Below are 12,913 nucleotides of genomic sequence, written 5' to 3'. Positions count from 1 at the left end.
CTAGGCCGGTGGAAAAACTTGATGCCTAGGTCCCACTCCAGTTGAGTTCGTTCAGAATCTCTGGGATAGAGCCCAACCAAGCACTATACTTTGAAAATTCACATTTGAGCCTCACTGATTAAACCCTGAGCTCACTGAGAGCAGAGAATACATCTTGATCGTCTTTGTGGGCCCAATGCCTAGCACAGGCCTGGCACAGAGTGAGTGCTTTGTAAAATGAAATACTACTTTTGTATTCTGATTTTGTAAGTCTAAAATAGGTACTTTTAAGAAAGTCCGGCCGGGCGCGGTGGCTCAAGCCTGTAATCCCAGCACTTTGGGAGGCCGAGGCGGGTGGATCACGAGGTCGAGAGATCGAGACCATCCTGGTCAACGTGGTGAAACCCCGTCTCTACTAAAAATACAAAAAATTAGCTGGGCATGGTGGCTCGTGCCTGTAATCCCAGCTACTCAGGAGGCTGAGGCAGGAGAATTGCCTGACCCCAGGAGGCGGAGGTTGCGGTGAGCCGAGATCGCGCCATTGCACTCCAGCCTGGGTAACGAGCGAAACTCCGTCTCAAAAAAAACAAAAAAAAAACAAAAAAAAAGAAAGTCCTTTGAAATGATTATTTTTCTTCCGCTTTTCTACGAAGGGCCGAGATGGACGAAAAAATGTGGTTCCTTGTGTTCTGTCTGTAAGTGGGAATCTAGACCGAGGTGTGCTGGCCTACCTCTATGATTCTCTCCAGCTGACGGAGAATTCCTTTACAAGAAAGAAAAATCTTCAGAGAAAGGTGCTGATATTTCCGAGATAGACTTAAGAAACTAATTTCTTTTTTCTTTTTTTAATGTTAGTATGCTTGGTTTCTAACATAAACTCTGAATAATAAATTTAGTGCATGTAGTGTAAGTATTTCTCAGTTTTTTTAGAATCTGGCCACAGAAGTAAGAATCAGGTTCTCACAGAATAGAACAAGGCATCCCTAGTGAGTAATCCCAAAGGCATTTCTGTTTAATCGTGAACAGACAGACGTCTCTATGACTTCTAGCCCCTGAACCTTTCCATTGGTGGCTTCCGTTTGTATCAGAAGCCAAAGCATTGGTACATAGGAGGAAGAAAGACCCGGATCAGGGAGACCTGTGCTGTTGACCTCTCTGCCACCCCGGAATCTGGCTTCTGGTCTTGTTCCACATGGCTGGTCCCTGGATCAGAGGAGCTAGCTGTGGGCCTAGAAAGGCTGGTTTTAGTGCATGAACATGCAGTTGGAGCATGTTTATGAGTCAAAGAAAATCAAGAGAGAGAAGTTGAAGTTATAGGAGAGAAAATAAAGGACTTAAGGGGCAAGGTGAAGGAAACAGGAGGGGTCAGGATGGGATCAAGAGCCCAAGTAGAGGAATTTGTCTTGAAAAGGAGTTTTTTGAAACATCAGGGAAGAAGAAAAGGATAGTGAGATATAAAAAGGCTACTGGGACTTTTTGGCCTTTAAAGGATATTTTGATACCCTCTATTTTCTCAGGGAGTTAGAAGACTATTATTACTTTAAATGTGGATGAGTGGGGTTTAAATGGCATGAGTGGGAAATAGTCATACACCCTTTGAACATAAAAGGAAGCTGCCCCAAATCAAAAGTTTGTGGTTTTCTTTTTTTTGAAACGGAGTCTCACTCTGTTGCCAGGCTGGAGTACAGTGGCTCGATTCCAGCTCACTGCAACCTCTGCCTCCTAGGTTCAAGCGATTCTCCTGCCTCAGCTTCCTGAGTAGCTGGGACTACAGGCACACGTCACCACGCTAATTTTTGTATTTTTTAGTAGAGCTGGGGTTTCACCATGTTGGCCAGGATGGTCTTAATCTCTTGACCTTGTGATCTGCTTGTCTTAGCCTCCCAAAGTGCTGGGATTACAGGTGTGAGCCACCACAGCTGGCCCCAAATCAAAAGTTTTAACAAGTAATGTTGAGTTTTCAGCTGGGATTGGGAACCATGAGTTTGTAGGAAACCACTCTGCTTATTTATGTGATTTATTATACAGTGTTCATTTAGCCTGCAATAGCTATAGAGAAGTCTGATTATATAATTGTTCTCAGGGATGGGGTTTAGAAATGGTATACAGCAATAAAGGGATCCTTTCTTTTTTTTGTACTCAACTTCCAAACCATCAGCAAATCCTGTTTGACTCTAACTTCAAAACATATCCTGAGTCTGACCACTTCCTAGCCTGTCAGCTACTACCACCCTGCTATAAGCCACCACCATCCCTCCTCCCCCAATAGAGTGGCCCTGTTAAAAGGTACATGTTATGTTACTCCTCTGCTCAGAACACTCCAGGAAGCCTTCTCATCTCAGGAAAAACGGAAGCCCTCTTTTTGATCTGCTGTTCTCCACCTCACTCAGTCTGTTCCAGCAGCAATGACCTTGCTGTTTCTAGAACATGCCAGGGATGCTGCCAGCTCAGAGCCCTGTCATTTGTATTCTCCATTGCCTAGAGTGCTCTTTCTCCATCACCCACATCTTGTCCCCCCACCTCCTTTCGAGTGTTCGATCAAGTGTCACCTCAGGGAGAGAACCTTCTCTAACCATCTTACTAACTTTAGCCAGCCTGTCCCTTGCCAGTATCTCCCATCTTCTTCCTTTTTTGGCACCTACCACCTTCACATGTATTATTTACTGCCATGAGAGGCAGAGATTTTTTGCCCCTAGCACCCAGAACTGTTCTGGTATCAGAGGCATTAAAATGTTCGTTGGATGGATTAATGAATGAGAAGAGGAGGCTGGGCAGAATGGCTCACACCTGTATTCCCAGCACTTTGGGAGGCCAAGGTGGGTGGATCATTCAGGACAGGAGTTCGAGACCAGTCTATCTGGGCAACATGGCAAAACTCCGTCTCTACAAAAAAATACTAAAACTAGCCAGGCATGGTGGCATGAACCTGTAGTCCCTGCTACCTAGGAGGCTGAGGTGGGAGGATGGATTGAGCCCAGATATGAGGGTTGCAGTGAGGCAGTAAGTGGAGCATTCTAGCCTGGGCAACAGAGCCAGACACTGTCTCAAAAAAAAAAGCAAACAAAATAAGTTTAAAAATATTTTAATTCAAAAAATATATGTAAAAAGAGAAGAGCAGTAGGTTTTGAGAAGAGAAAAAAAGTCAAAATGCTAAGCCTCGTGGCTAAGGCTGGTAGGATCCAAAGTGATGTTTGGAAAAAGTATTTTGACTGAGGGAGTTGTCAGAAAATGGGAGGGGGTCTCAAGTTAATTTCTTTCTTTCTTTCTTTCTTTTTTTTTTGTTTGAGACAGGATATCACTCTGTTGCCCAGACTGGAGTGCAATGGCATGATCTTGGCTCACTGTACCCTCAATCTCCTGGGTCAAACATTCTTCCCACCTCAGTCTCCTGAGTAGCTGGGATTACAGGCATATGCCACACCCAGCCAATATTTTTTTAAATTTTTTGGGTATCGACAAAGTTTCACCATGTTGCCCAGGCTGGTCTGGGATTGCTGAGCTCAAGGAATCCACTTGTTTCAGCCTCCCAAAGTGCTGGAATTACAGGTGTGCACCATCATGCCCGGCCAAATTAATTTCTTTCTGCCAAACATCTAACTGGAGAAATCTGGGGGCAGCTGAATATGTTACTATATGGTGTTTTTATGACCTCAGCTAACTTCTATTTTCACACAGAAAATTGAAACTGTTAAGAAACTGTGTTGTTGCCGGGCGCGGTGGCTCAAGCTACTTAGGAGGCTGAGGCAGGAGAATTGCCTGAGCCCAGGAGGCGGAGGTTGCGGTGAGCCGAGATCGAGCCATTGCACTCCAGCCTGGGTAACAAGAGCGAAACTCCGTCTCCCAAAAAAAAAAAAAAAGAAACTGTGTTGTTAATATTTGTGTTACATTTAAACTTGTGTTTTTTTAAACAAAATGCTTTTTCACCTTTTCCTTTCTTCCCCTATTAAATGCCTTAGGTACTTAAACTTCACCCTTCTTTAGTCCCTATTAAGGTTGCTTTGGATGTAGGAAGAGGCCCTACATTGGAACTAAGACAGGTGAGTTAAATGAGTTTAAATGTCATGATTTTAATTACAGATTGACAATTACCTGAAAGGCTTTGGACCAGGACTGTTTTGGATCTCGGATTTTTTGGGTATATTTGCATCTCTGATCCCCAAATTCAAAATCTTAACTTCTCTAATGAGCATTTCCTTTGAACTCAAAAAGTTTCAGGTTTTGGAGCATTTTGGATTTTGGATTTTCTGATTAAGGATGTTCAACCTAACCATTACTCTAAGTAAACTTGATAGCTTGCCATTTAAAATTTTATTTTGATTCATTTCCTTTTTAAAATGTTTTGATTTGCCTGGCCAACATGGCGAAACCTGGTCTCTACCAAAAAATACAAACATTAGCTGGGTATGGTGGTGTGTGCCTGTAATTCCAGCTATTCAGGAGGCAGGCACAAGAATCATTTGAACCTGGGAGGCGGAGGTTGCAGTGAGCTGAGATTGCACCACTGCTCTCCAGCCTGGGTGACAGAGCAAGACCTTGTCTCAAGAGGAGGGAAAAAAAAAAGGCTTTAATTAAATAATGAACTGTGAGTAAGTACTGTGATTATATATAATTTGAAGTGTGTTAAGCTGAATGCAGTGGCTTTGCTATTCATGCCCATTCATAGTTTCATTTTATTAGTGAGCTGAGTATACATAGTAATGAAAATATTTGTACAGATGCTAGCGAATTATTTCTTTCCCTTTTGAACTTTTTTCTTGTCTGAGACAGAGTCTTGCTCTGTCACCCAGGCTGGAGTGCAGTGGCACGATCTTGGCTCACTGAAAACTCCACCTCCTGGGTTGAAGCAGTTCTCCTGCCTCAGCCTCATGAGTAGATGGGATTACAGGCACACATCACCACCAACACACCTGGCTAATTTTTTTATATTTTTAGTAGAGGGTTTTACCATGTTGGCCAGGTGGGTCTCAAACTCCTGACCTCAAGTGATCTGACCACCTCAACCTCCCAATGTCCTGGTATTACAGGTGTGAGCCACCATGCCCAGCCTTTCCCCTTTGAACTTAAACACTTTTGGTAACTGACTATATTCAAATATTCGAGATCTATAATTTTGTTTTGATTTTTCTAATTTGTTCTAATTATTACTCTTAAGAAAGGCCAAGGGGAATGGCTTTCATTTCATTCCAGAGACTCCTTCAGCAGTCATCATTTCTGTCTGGGTAATTCAGACCTAGCCCAGACCTGAATGCAGACACTAAAAACAGACTCTGAGAGTCCCCCAGCTTTCTGACCCTGGCTCCTTTGGAGAGGTCTGGGAAGATAGGAGATAGTGAACTCAAAGAAGAAGATAATGGCTCATGTCCCACATTTCCTCCCAGGGTATGGCAGTGTCTCCGATACCCTTATAGCTAGGAAGCTCCTAGGGTGCTATAGCTCAGTGTTTAGTAATATCTGGAGAGATTTGTGGTTGTCATGGAGTTGGAGGGTGCTGTGGGCCTCTCATGGAGGCCAGGAATGCTGCTAAACACCCTGTGTCAGCAGTGCCAGGGTACGGAACCCTGCTCTGGAGTGTCAGTGCTTGACTGTTAAAGGGGTTTTACATTTTGCTTTGTTTTGCTTCCCTATTGCTTGTTTTTTGTTTTGTCTTTGTTGTTTGTTTTTTTGAGACAGAGCCTTGCTCTGTCACCAGGTGCCAGGCTGGAGTGCAGTAGCACGATCTCGGCTCACTGCAACCTCCGCCTCCTGGGTTCAAGCAATTCTCCTGCCTAGCCTCCTGGGTAGCTGGGACTATAGGCGCACACCACCACACCCAGCTAAATTTTTTTTGTATTTTTAGTAGAGACAGGGTTTCACCATGTTGGCCAGGATGATCTCAATCTCCTGACCTCGTGATCCACCCACCTCAGCCTCCCAAAGTGCTGGGATTACAGGCTTGAGCCACCGTGCGCAGCCATTGCTTGTTAAGAAAACAGTAAAGTTTCCAGTTAAGCCTTTGTCTCCAGCATTCCAATTAATTTGGTCAATCAGTCTCTTCTTGGAACATTTTTCTTGGCTGACTTCTGGAGTCCTGCTCTCCTTTTCCTCATCCTTTTTCTTTCCTGGCTCTTCTGCCTCATCCTGACTTGGTGGTATACCTGGGGCTCAGGTCTCACGTCTCAGATGAGGGCTCTGAGTTCATACAGCCCTTTGGATCTCCTGCTTTTTTTCTGATAGAATCTGTTGTAATTTGTTTGTGTTTTGAATGATACCAAGGGTAATAAAAATTCTTATTTGGTATACAAATTTCTCAGAAGATTAGCAGTTAGTACTCAGCTTTGCAGTGCTTAATTTTTTCATTTTCAGAAGTATATGATTTATAAAGTATATGATATGGAAGTTATAAACATTAATATCACATAATTAAACATACCCATTTTAGAGATTGAAGAGGGTGATCTGTGGCTTCACAAAAATAGGACAGTCACTCTAGCTATCGTTATTTCTTTCATATTGAAGTTTTTCTATTTCTTTCTAGGTTTGTCAAGGGCTGTTTAATGAATTACTAGAAAGTGGGATTTCTGTGTGGCCTGGTTATTTGGAAACGATGCAAGTCTCATTGGAACAACTTTATTCAAAGTAAGAATTGTATTTTCATTAAAAAAATGTACCCAGAGTTTTTCATTATGTTTCTTTCTGATAACAGAAACAAATTTCTTCTAAATATAAATATAAAATATAACTTAAAATTATTCCTCACTTTCCCTTTTACAGAACTATGTGTACTTAGTTAATTGCTACAGCAGTGAACAGTATTCAGCAAGTATGTTTGAGCACATGCTATGTGTACTTCCAATACTTAATGTCATGAAGTATGTATACCTCAGCTTATCCACTTATGGATGAAAGTATGTACGTAGAGAGCATGTGTTGAATCAAGACTGAAAGCACATGAGTGGAATGCCTTTCCTTGCTGGCATTGTGGTCCATTCTGAGACTGAGTGGAGGGGAATTCTATTCTGGAGGGATAGTCTATTCTAGTTTCTTAGGGATTGGCACTTCTTTTCACGCAATTGCTCAGGACAGAAACTGGCTATCATCCGTAACTCCTCCCTCTTCCTTATTCTCCACATCCAGTCCATCACCAAATGCTGTCTGTCTTCGCTGCCACTACCCGTTAGAGTCACCAATATCTCTTGCCTGGATTTTTAAAATAATCTTCTAATTGAGCTCTCTGTGTCTAGTCTTATCCCATGCCATTTCATTAACTGTTGTTTTAAAATGAAGTAGTCCATTCTTGTTATTTTTTTAAACTTTTTGTGTTGAATACATATCTTTTGGGTTAAAAGTTGTGAAGCTTTGTGTTTTGATCTTCAGTTATCTGAAAACTTGCTAAAATACACCTTCCAGGCTGGGCACAGTGGCTTACGTCTGTAATCCCAGCACTTTGGGAGGGCCAAGGTGGGCAGATTACCTGAGGTTAGGAGTTCAAAACCAGCCTGGCCAACGTGGTGAAACCACGTCTCTACTAAAAATACAAAAAGTTAGCCAGGTGTGGTGGCTTGTGCCTGTAGTCCTAGCTACTTGGGAGGCTGAGGCAGGAGAATTGCTTGAACCCAGGAGGTGGAGGTTGCAGTGAGCTGAGATCAAGCCACTGTATTCCAGCCTTGGCAACAAAGCGAGACCGCATCTCAAAAAAAAAAAAAAAAATACACCTTCCATATAATGTCCAAAGAAAAGTAATTTTCTATAATTAGAGTATCTAATGGTTTTATTATGTATAAAATGAAGGGGCAGCACTTGAACTTTCTTGTCCTCTCAGGTTCTAAAATCTTATCCTTTGAGCCATGTGGACATTATCAAGTTTCAGTTGTTCTTTATATGGTAAAGGTTTTATTGTACCAGGATATTTTAATGAAAATATTAAACCCCTACTCTGTTTTATGCACTTTGATATAGTAGTGAACAAGATAGAAAAATTTCCTACTCTTCTTAAGCATATATTCTAGTAGGACAAAATAGACAATAAACGAGTAAACAAAGATATAAAAGGTTTCTGATGGAGTCCTACAAAGGAAATAAACAGTAATGAGATAGTGTGCCTTGGCAAGTATACAGAAGGTCAGCTGTGCATCTGTCTGTTTGGTTATTGCTGAACTAGAAGCTGTAAGTTAGCATACTCAGTTATAAATGAAGCATGATTTTGGTATAATTTGTTATACCAAACTGCATCTTTTTAATAATACTGTTAATTGTAAGAGATGTTGATCTAAAATAATTGTTCTTAGACTGCATCCAAGAACCAAAAAGCTGAGGTTATTTTGAGGTTCATCTGTGATATCACCCCAAAATGATATGTTGAGGTATGGCTGTTTATTTCTCAGATTTTATTTTCTTTTATGACTTTTCAGCTCTAGCAACAAGTTAGAAACTGTCTGAAAATTTTACTTTGAATATGATTCAGAAACTTTAAAAATGTCGGGGTTTTTTTGTCCAGCCCTGAAGCACCCTGACTGAGTTTATGACTCGTGAGAGGGCATGGACACTGAATTATAGCTGGCAATGTGGGATAATTTATCATTTATGTTTGTGCTCATGTGTCTGTTTAAATACTTTTTCTTAGGTATGATGAAATGAGTATCCTCTTCACAGTTTTGATTACTGAAACTACTTTGGAGAATGGATTAATACATCTGAGAAGTAGAGACACCACAATGAAGGAAATGATGCATATATCCAAATTAAAAGACTTTTTGTTCAAGTATATATCATCGGCTAAGAATGTATAGGTTTTTATATTTGTATAATAAATATTCTTCTTTCCTAATTTGGTTGTCTTAGGTTCACTTAGATTTTTTTCTAGCCCCTTTGCACTTATGAAGTGGACATTTGTGGTGCTTGCTTTCATTAAGTGTTTATATTTTTGATGTCTTTCATTGTATCAGGAAAATATTCAGCTACAAGAAACAAAAATCTATTGGATTAAGCAAATTGGAGTTTGTTTTTCTCATACACAAGAAATCTGGACGGTAGACTGTCCAAAGCTAGTATCACCATTTCTATAGTTAATAGTATTTCTGTTCTGCCATCTTTAGTACGCTGGCATTTACAGTTGTTGCTTCAGGATGGTAGATGGCTGCTGTATTTCCAGCCTTCTTATCATTCTAGTTAGGAGAAGAGTTAAAGAGATAAGAGCTAGTCAGCCAAGACTCTTGCCTTTTAAATTAGAAAGGTAAAAGCTTTTCCAGATATCCCACTGGGAAGATGTCTTTACATCTTATTGGTCAGAACTAAATCACATGATAAATTCTAGACAGATCATTATCCAAGGGAATGAAAATGATCTGATTTAGATCAAACACAATTTATCCCTTGAGGCTGCAATAGTGTCTTACTCTCTCAGAAATGGGCTTCGTTATCAGGTCTTTATGGAATCTGCCACATCTATACTGTTGGATATCAAAAATTAACCTAAAACTTAAAACTAGACATTTGTGGATTTTTGAAAAGCAAACTAAAATGTATGTTAGATATAAGACAGGAAGTAAACTGCAATAGTTGACATTATTGTTTACTTACTGTCTTATATCTATGTTTATAAGAAATCTTTAAACTTTTATGTGTTGATATGATTGTATAAAATATCCCATTATTAACAACTTGACAAAAATTCCAACTGATCATGCCTGTAAAATATTTCAAAAGTTTGGCTAATTTGTCTTAATTGACTTGACTTGGTAGGTTTTTCTTTTTTAATTTTAATTTTTTTTCTGAGCCTCAAGCAGTCCTCCTGCATTGACCTCCCAAAGTGTTGGGATAACAGTTGTGAGCCACTGCACCTAGGCTTGTTTTGATTATTTTGTGCTTGTTTTTTCATTATGGAGAATTTTAAAAACAGACATATAATTAATAGTATTAATCCTATGTACTGATCACCTAGCAATAACAATCAACCTTTGGCCAGTCCCACCTCATCTAATACCACCCTTCCATATTATTTCAGTTATTTATTTAAGTTTATTAATTAAGAGACAAGGTCTCATTATGTGGCCCAGGCTGGTCTCAAACTCCTGGGCTCAAGTGATCCTCCTGTCTCAGCTTCCCAAAATACTGGGATTATAGGCGTGAACCACCTCACCTGGCCTCCTTCCATTTGATTTCAAGGCAGATAGCAGATAACCATTTCATCCGCAAATATTTAAGGATATTTTGTTAATAACCACAACACTATTATCACATTCAAAAGAATTAACACTAGATGATACCAAGGAATTATTGACAATTTTCTTGGGTGTGATAATAGTATGTTTATATTTTTCTTTTTAAAAAAATCCTTGTCTGACAGATACATAAGTATTTTGGGGTGAAATTATATGGTATCTGAGACTTGCTTTATAATTCTTGTGTTTAAAAAGACTTGCTACTTTTTCAGCAACTGAGAATAATGACTTAGGCAGGTAATGCAACATAGTATATAGCCATAGCACAGCTAAGCTACCAATAAGAAATCTATCTTGACATCAGTCTAATAAAGGAAAACGTGAGAAATCTTTGCTCAGTAAATTAACATGAAAAATAAATAAATAAAAAATAAAAAAATAAAAAAAATAAAAAGACTTGTAAGTGGTAGGAGATGAAGTAAGAATAGCATTGAGTTGTTGAAGCTAGGTGATTAGCACATAGACCGCAGGGTTCATAGTATGTGCCATTTTGAGAATTTTCATAATAAAAACAAAAACTCTTTACTATCAAATAGTCACTTAATTTCCAGTTGTCTCATAAATTCATAAAGTTTTGTACTGTTTGTTTTCATCAGGATCCAAATAAGGTCCATACATTGAGATTAGTTAGGTCTTTTAGCCTTTCTTATTCTATAAAATCACAGTCTCTCTCTTTAAGAAACTTGTTATTTATTGCGGGGTTTTCCACTGTCTGGATTTTGCTTATTGCATCTTTGTAGTAGAGTTTAACGTGTTCCTTTCTGTATTTCTTGTAGAATGGTAGTTGAATGCAGTGGCTTGATTAGCTTCAAGTTTAATTTTTTTGGCAAGCTTATTTCATAGATTGTTGTATACTTTCATTAGGAAGATTAAGACACGGTAGTGTCTTGGCCAAACACAGTGGCTCATGCTTATAATCCCAGCACTTTGGGAGGCTGATGGGGGTAGATCACTTGAGGTCAGGAGTTCAAGACCAGCCTGGCCAACATGGTGAAACTCCATTTCTACTAAAAATACAAAAATTATCCAGCCATGGTGGTGGTAGTATTGTCTGGTTGTTTCTCTTTTAGGGTTGCCAGCAACCATTGATTAATACCTCAATTGGTGAGTTCATTAAAGATTGTAAAGTGGTGATATTCTGATTCTGTCTGTCTTCTTTGTTTGCTAGAGTACTTCTATAGGAAAACTTCTCACTGAGTATTTGCTTATCTAGAGGTATGGGAAAGGTAGGATAAATGCTGGATTCTTTTTTTTTTTTTTTTTAGACAAAATGTCTCACTTTTTTTTTTTGTGACTGAGTTTCGCTCTTGTTACCCAGGCTGGAGTGCAATGGCACAATCTCGGCTCACTGCAACCTCCGCCTCCTGGGTTCAGGCAATTCTCCTGTCTCAGCCTCCTGAGTAGCTGGGATTACAGGCACGCACCACCATGCCCAGCTAATTTTTTGTATTTTTAGTAAAAGAGACGCGGTTTCACCATGTTGACCAGGATGGTCTCGATCTCTTGACCTCATGATCCACCCGCCTCAGCCTCCCAAAGTGCTGGGATTACAGGCTTGAGCCACCGCACCCAGCCAACCTGGCTAATTTTTAAAAAAATTTTTGTAGAGACAGGATCTTGTTGTGTTGTCCAAGCTGGTATCAAACTCCTGGGCTCAAGTGATCCTCCTGCCTAAGCCACCCAAAGCAAGGGATTACAGGCAAGAACCAAGGGATTACCAAATTGGGATTACAGGCAAAAACCACTGCGCTCAGCCTATATGCATACTTTTAATGTGTTTTCAGATAACATGAACTCTATTTCACCATGAAAAATTTAAAGAATGTGTAGATTTGCAAAATAACCAAAGTGAAACTTCTTGACATGAAAAATGTGGCTATTGAAATGAAACTAAAAAAAAAAAAGAAATGAAACTCAGCAGATCCTCTTCTTCCGCCCTTCCTGGACAGTTCAACCCAAAGGCCACTGGGTGGGGCTGAGCCTCTGCACGGGGATAAAGTGGAGTGGGAAGCCACAAGGCCAGGGAGCTGGGCGACCAGCCCTTCTGGGATGAAGAGGGAGTCCACCTAGGGGTGGGTCCCAGAGCAGGAGGTTGGGTGTCCACAAGGTGATGAGTCCGTCCAGCATGTGGTGCTGGAGCCCATGAGGGGCAAGGAGTGTCCTGCAGGTGGGGGTGGGGACATGGGCTGGGGCAGGTGTCCTCACCAAGGTGGGGCAAATGGGATATTCTCATGGAGGGGCAGTCTGGGAGGGGGGCTATCTGAATGAGGGAGGAGGGTGGTGATGGAGCCCTGAGTGGGTGTCAGGAAGGGCCTCTGGGTGGGAGGGCTAACAAAGGTGGGGTGTTAGAGCCTGAGCAGGGTGGAGAAATGCTGGGGGAGGGGGGAGGGTGGCTCAGGTGTCGGAGTCTGAGAGTGTGGGGCTCTGCATAGGAGCACATTCATGTAGGGAATATCCGGATCTGAGTCCAAATGGGGTGAGAAGGGGGTCTGCATGGAGATTTATTATATGCAAGGGGATTAATCAAATTCCATAAACTGGCTGGCGCAGTGGCTCACACCTGTAATCCCAGCACTTTGGGAGGCTGAGGCAGGCAGATCATCTGAGGTCTGGAGTTCAAGACCAGCCTGGCCAACGTGGTAAAACCCCGTCTCTACCAAAAATCCAAAAATTAGCCGGGTGTGGTGGTAGGTGCCTGTAACCCCAGCTACTGGGGAGGCTGAGGCACATACAGATAG

General features: G+C 40.9%; 2 protein-coding genes across 6 annotated transcripts in view; one reads left to right on the top strand and one right to left on the bottom strand.

The window, feature by feature from the left end:
* Window positions 1-12,089, top strand: part of POLG2 (DNA polymerase gamma 2, accessory subunit) — a 20,837-nt gene extending 8,748 nt beyond the window's left edge. Inside the window, exons 5-8 of one of the 2 annotated variants that reach the window (XM_003942467.4) lie at window positions 633-773; window positions 3,936-4,016; window positions 6,494-6,594; window positions 8,579-12,089. In XM_003942467.4, coding sequence (XP_003942516.1) covers window positions 633-773; window positions 3,936-4,016; window positions 6,494-6,594; window positions 8,579-8,744 — 489 coding nt within the window. In that variant the 3' untranslated portion in view covers window positions 8,745-12,089. The remainder of the gene's footprint in view (window positions 1-632; window positions 774-3,935; window positions 4,017-6,493; window positions 6,595-8,578) is intronic. The other variant, XM_010330314.2, reaches the window with a different exon arrangement.
* Window positions 1-12,913, bottom strand: part of MILR1 (mast cell immunoglobulin like receptor 1) — a 56,519-nt gene that overhangs the window by 12,731 nt on the left and 30,875 nt on the right. Inside the window, exon 10 of one of the 4 annotated variants that reach the window (XM_074388855.1) lies at window positions 1,266-12,913. The exons of the other annotated variants lie outside the window; for them this stretch is intronic. The gene's annotated coding sequence lies outside the window, so the exon portion shown is untranslated. Of the gene's footprint in view, window positions 1-1,265 lie in introns of those variants that run through there. 4 annotated transcript variants of the gene reach the window in all.

Source organism: Saimiri boliviensis, chromosome 17 (genome assembly GCF_048565385.1).
Source record: "Saimiri boliviensis isolate mSaiBol1 chromosome 17, mSaiBol1.pri, whole genome shotgun sequence".
Lineage (NCBI taxonomy): Eukaryota > Metazoa > Chordata > Mammalia > Primates > Cebidae > Saimiri > Saimiri boliviensis.
Note: the sequence above shows the minus strand (reverse complement) of the source record. Positions and strands in the feature narration are given on the sequence as shown.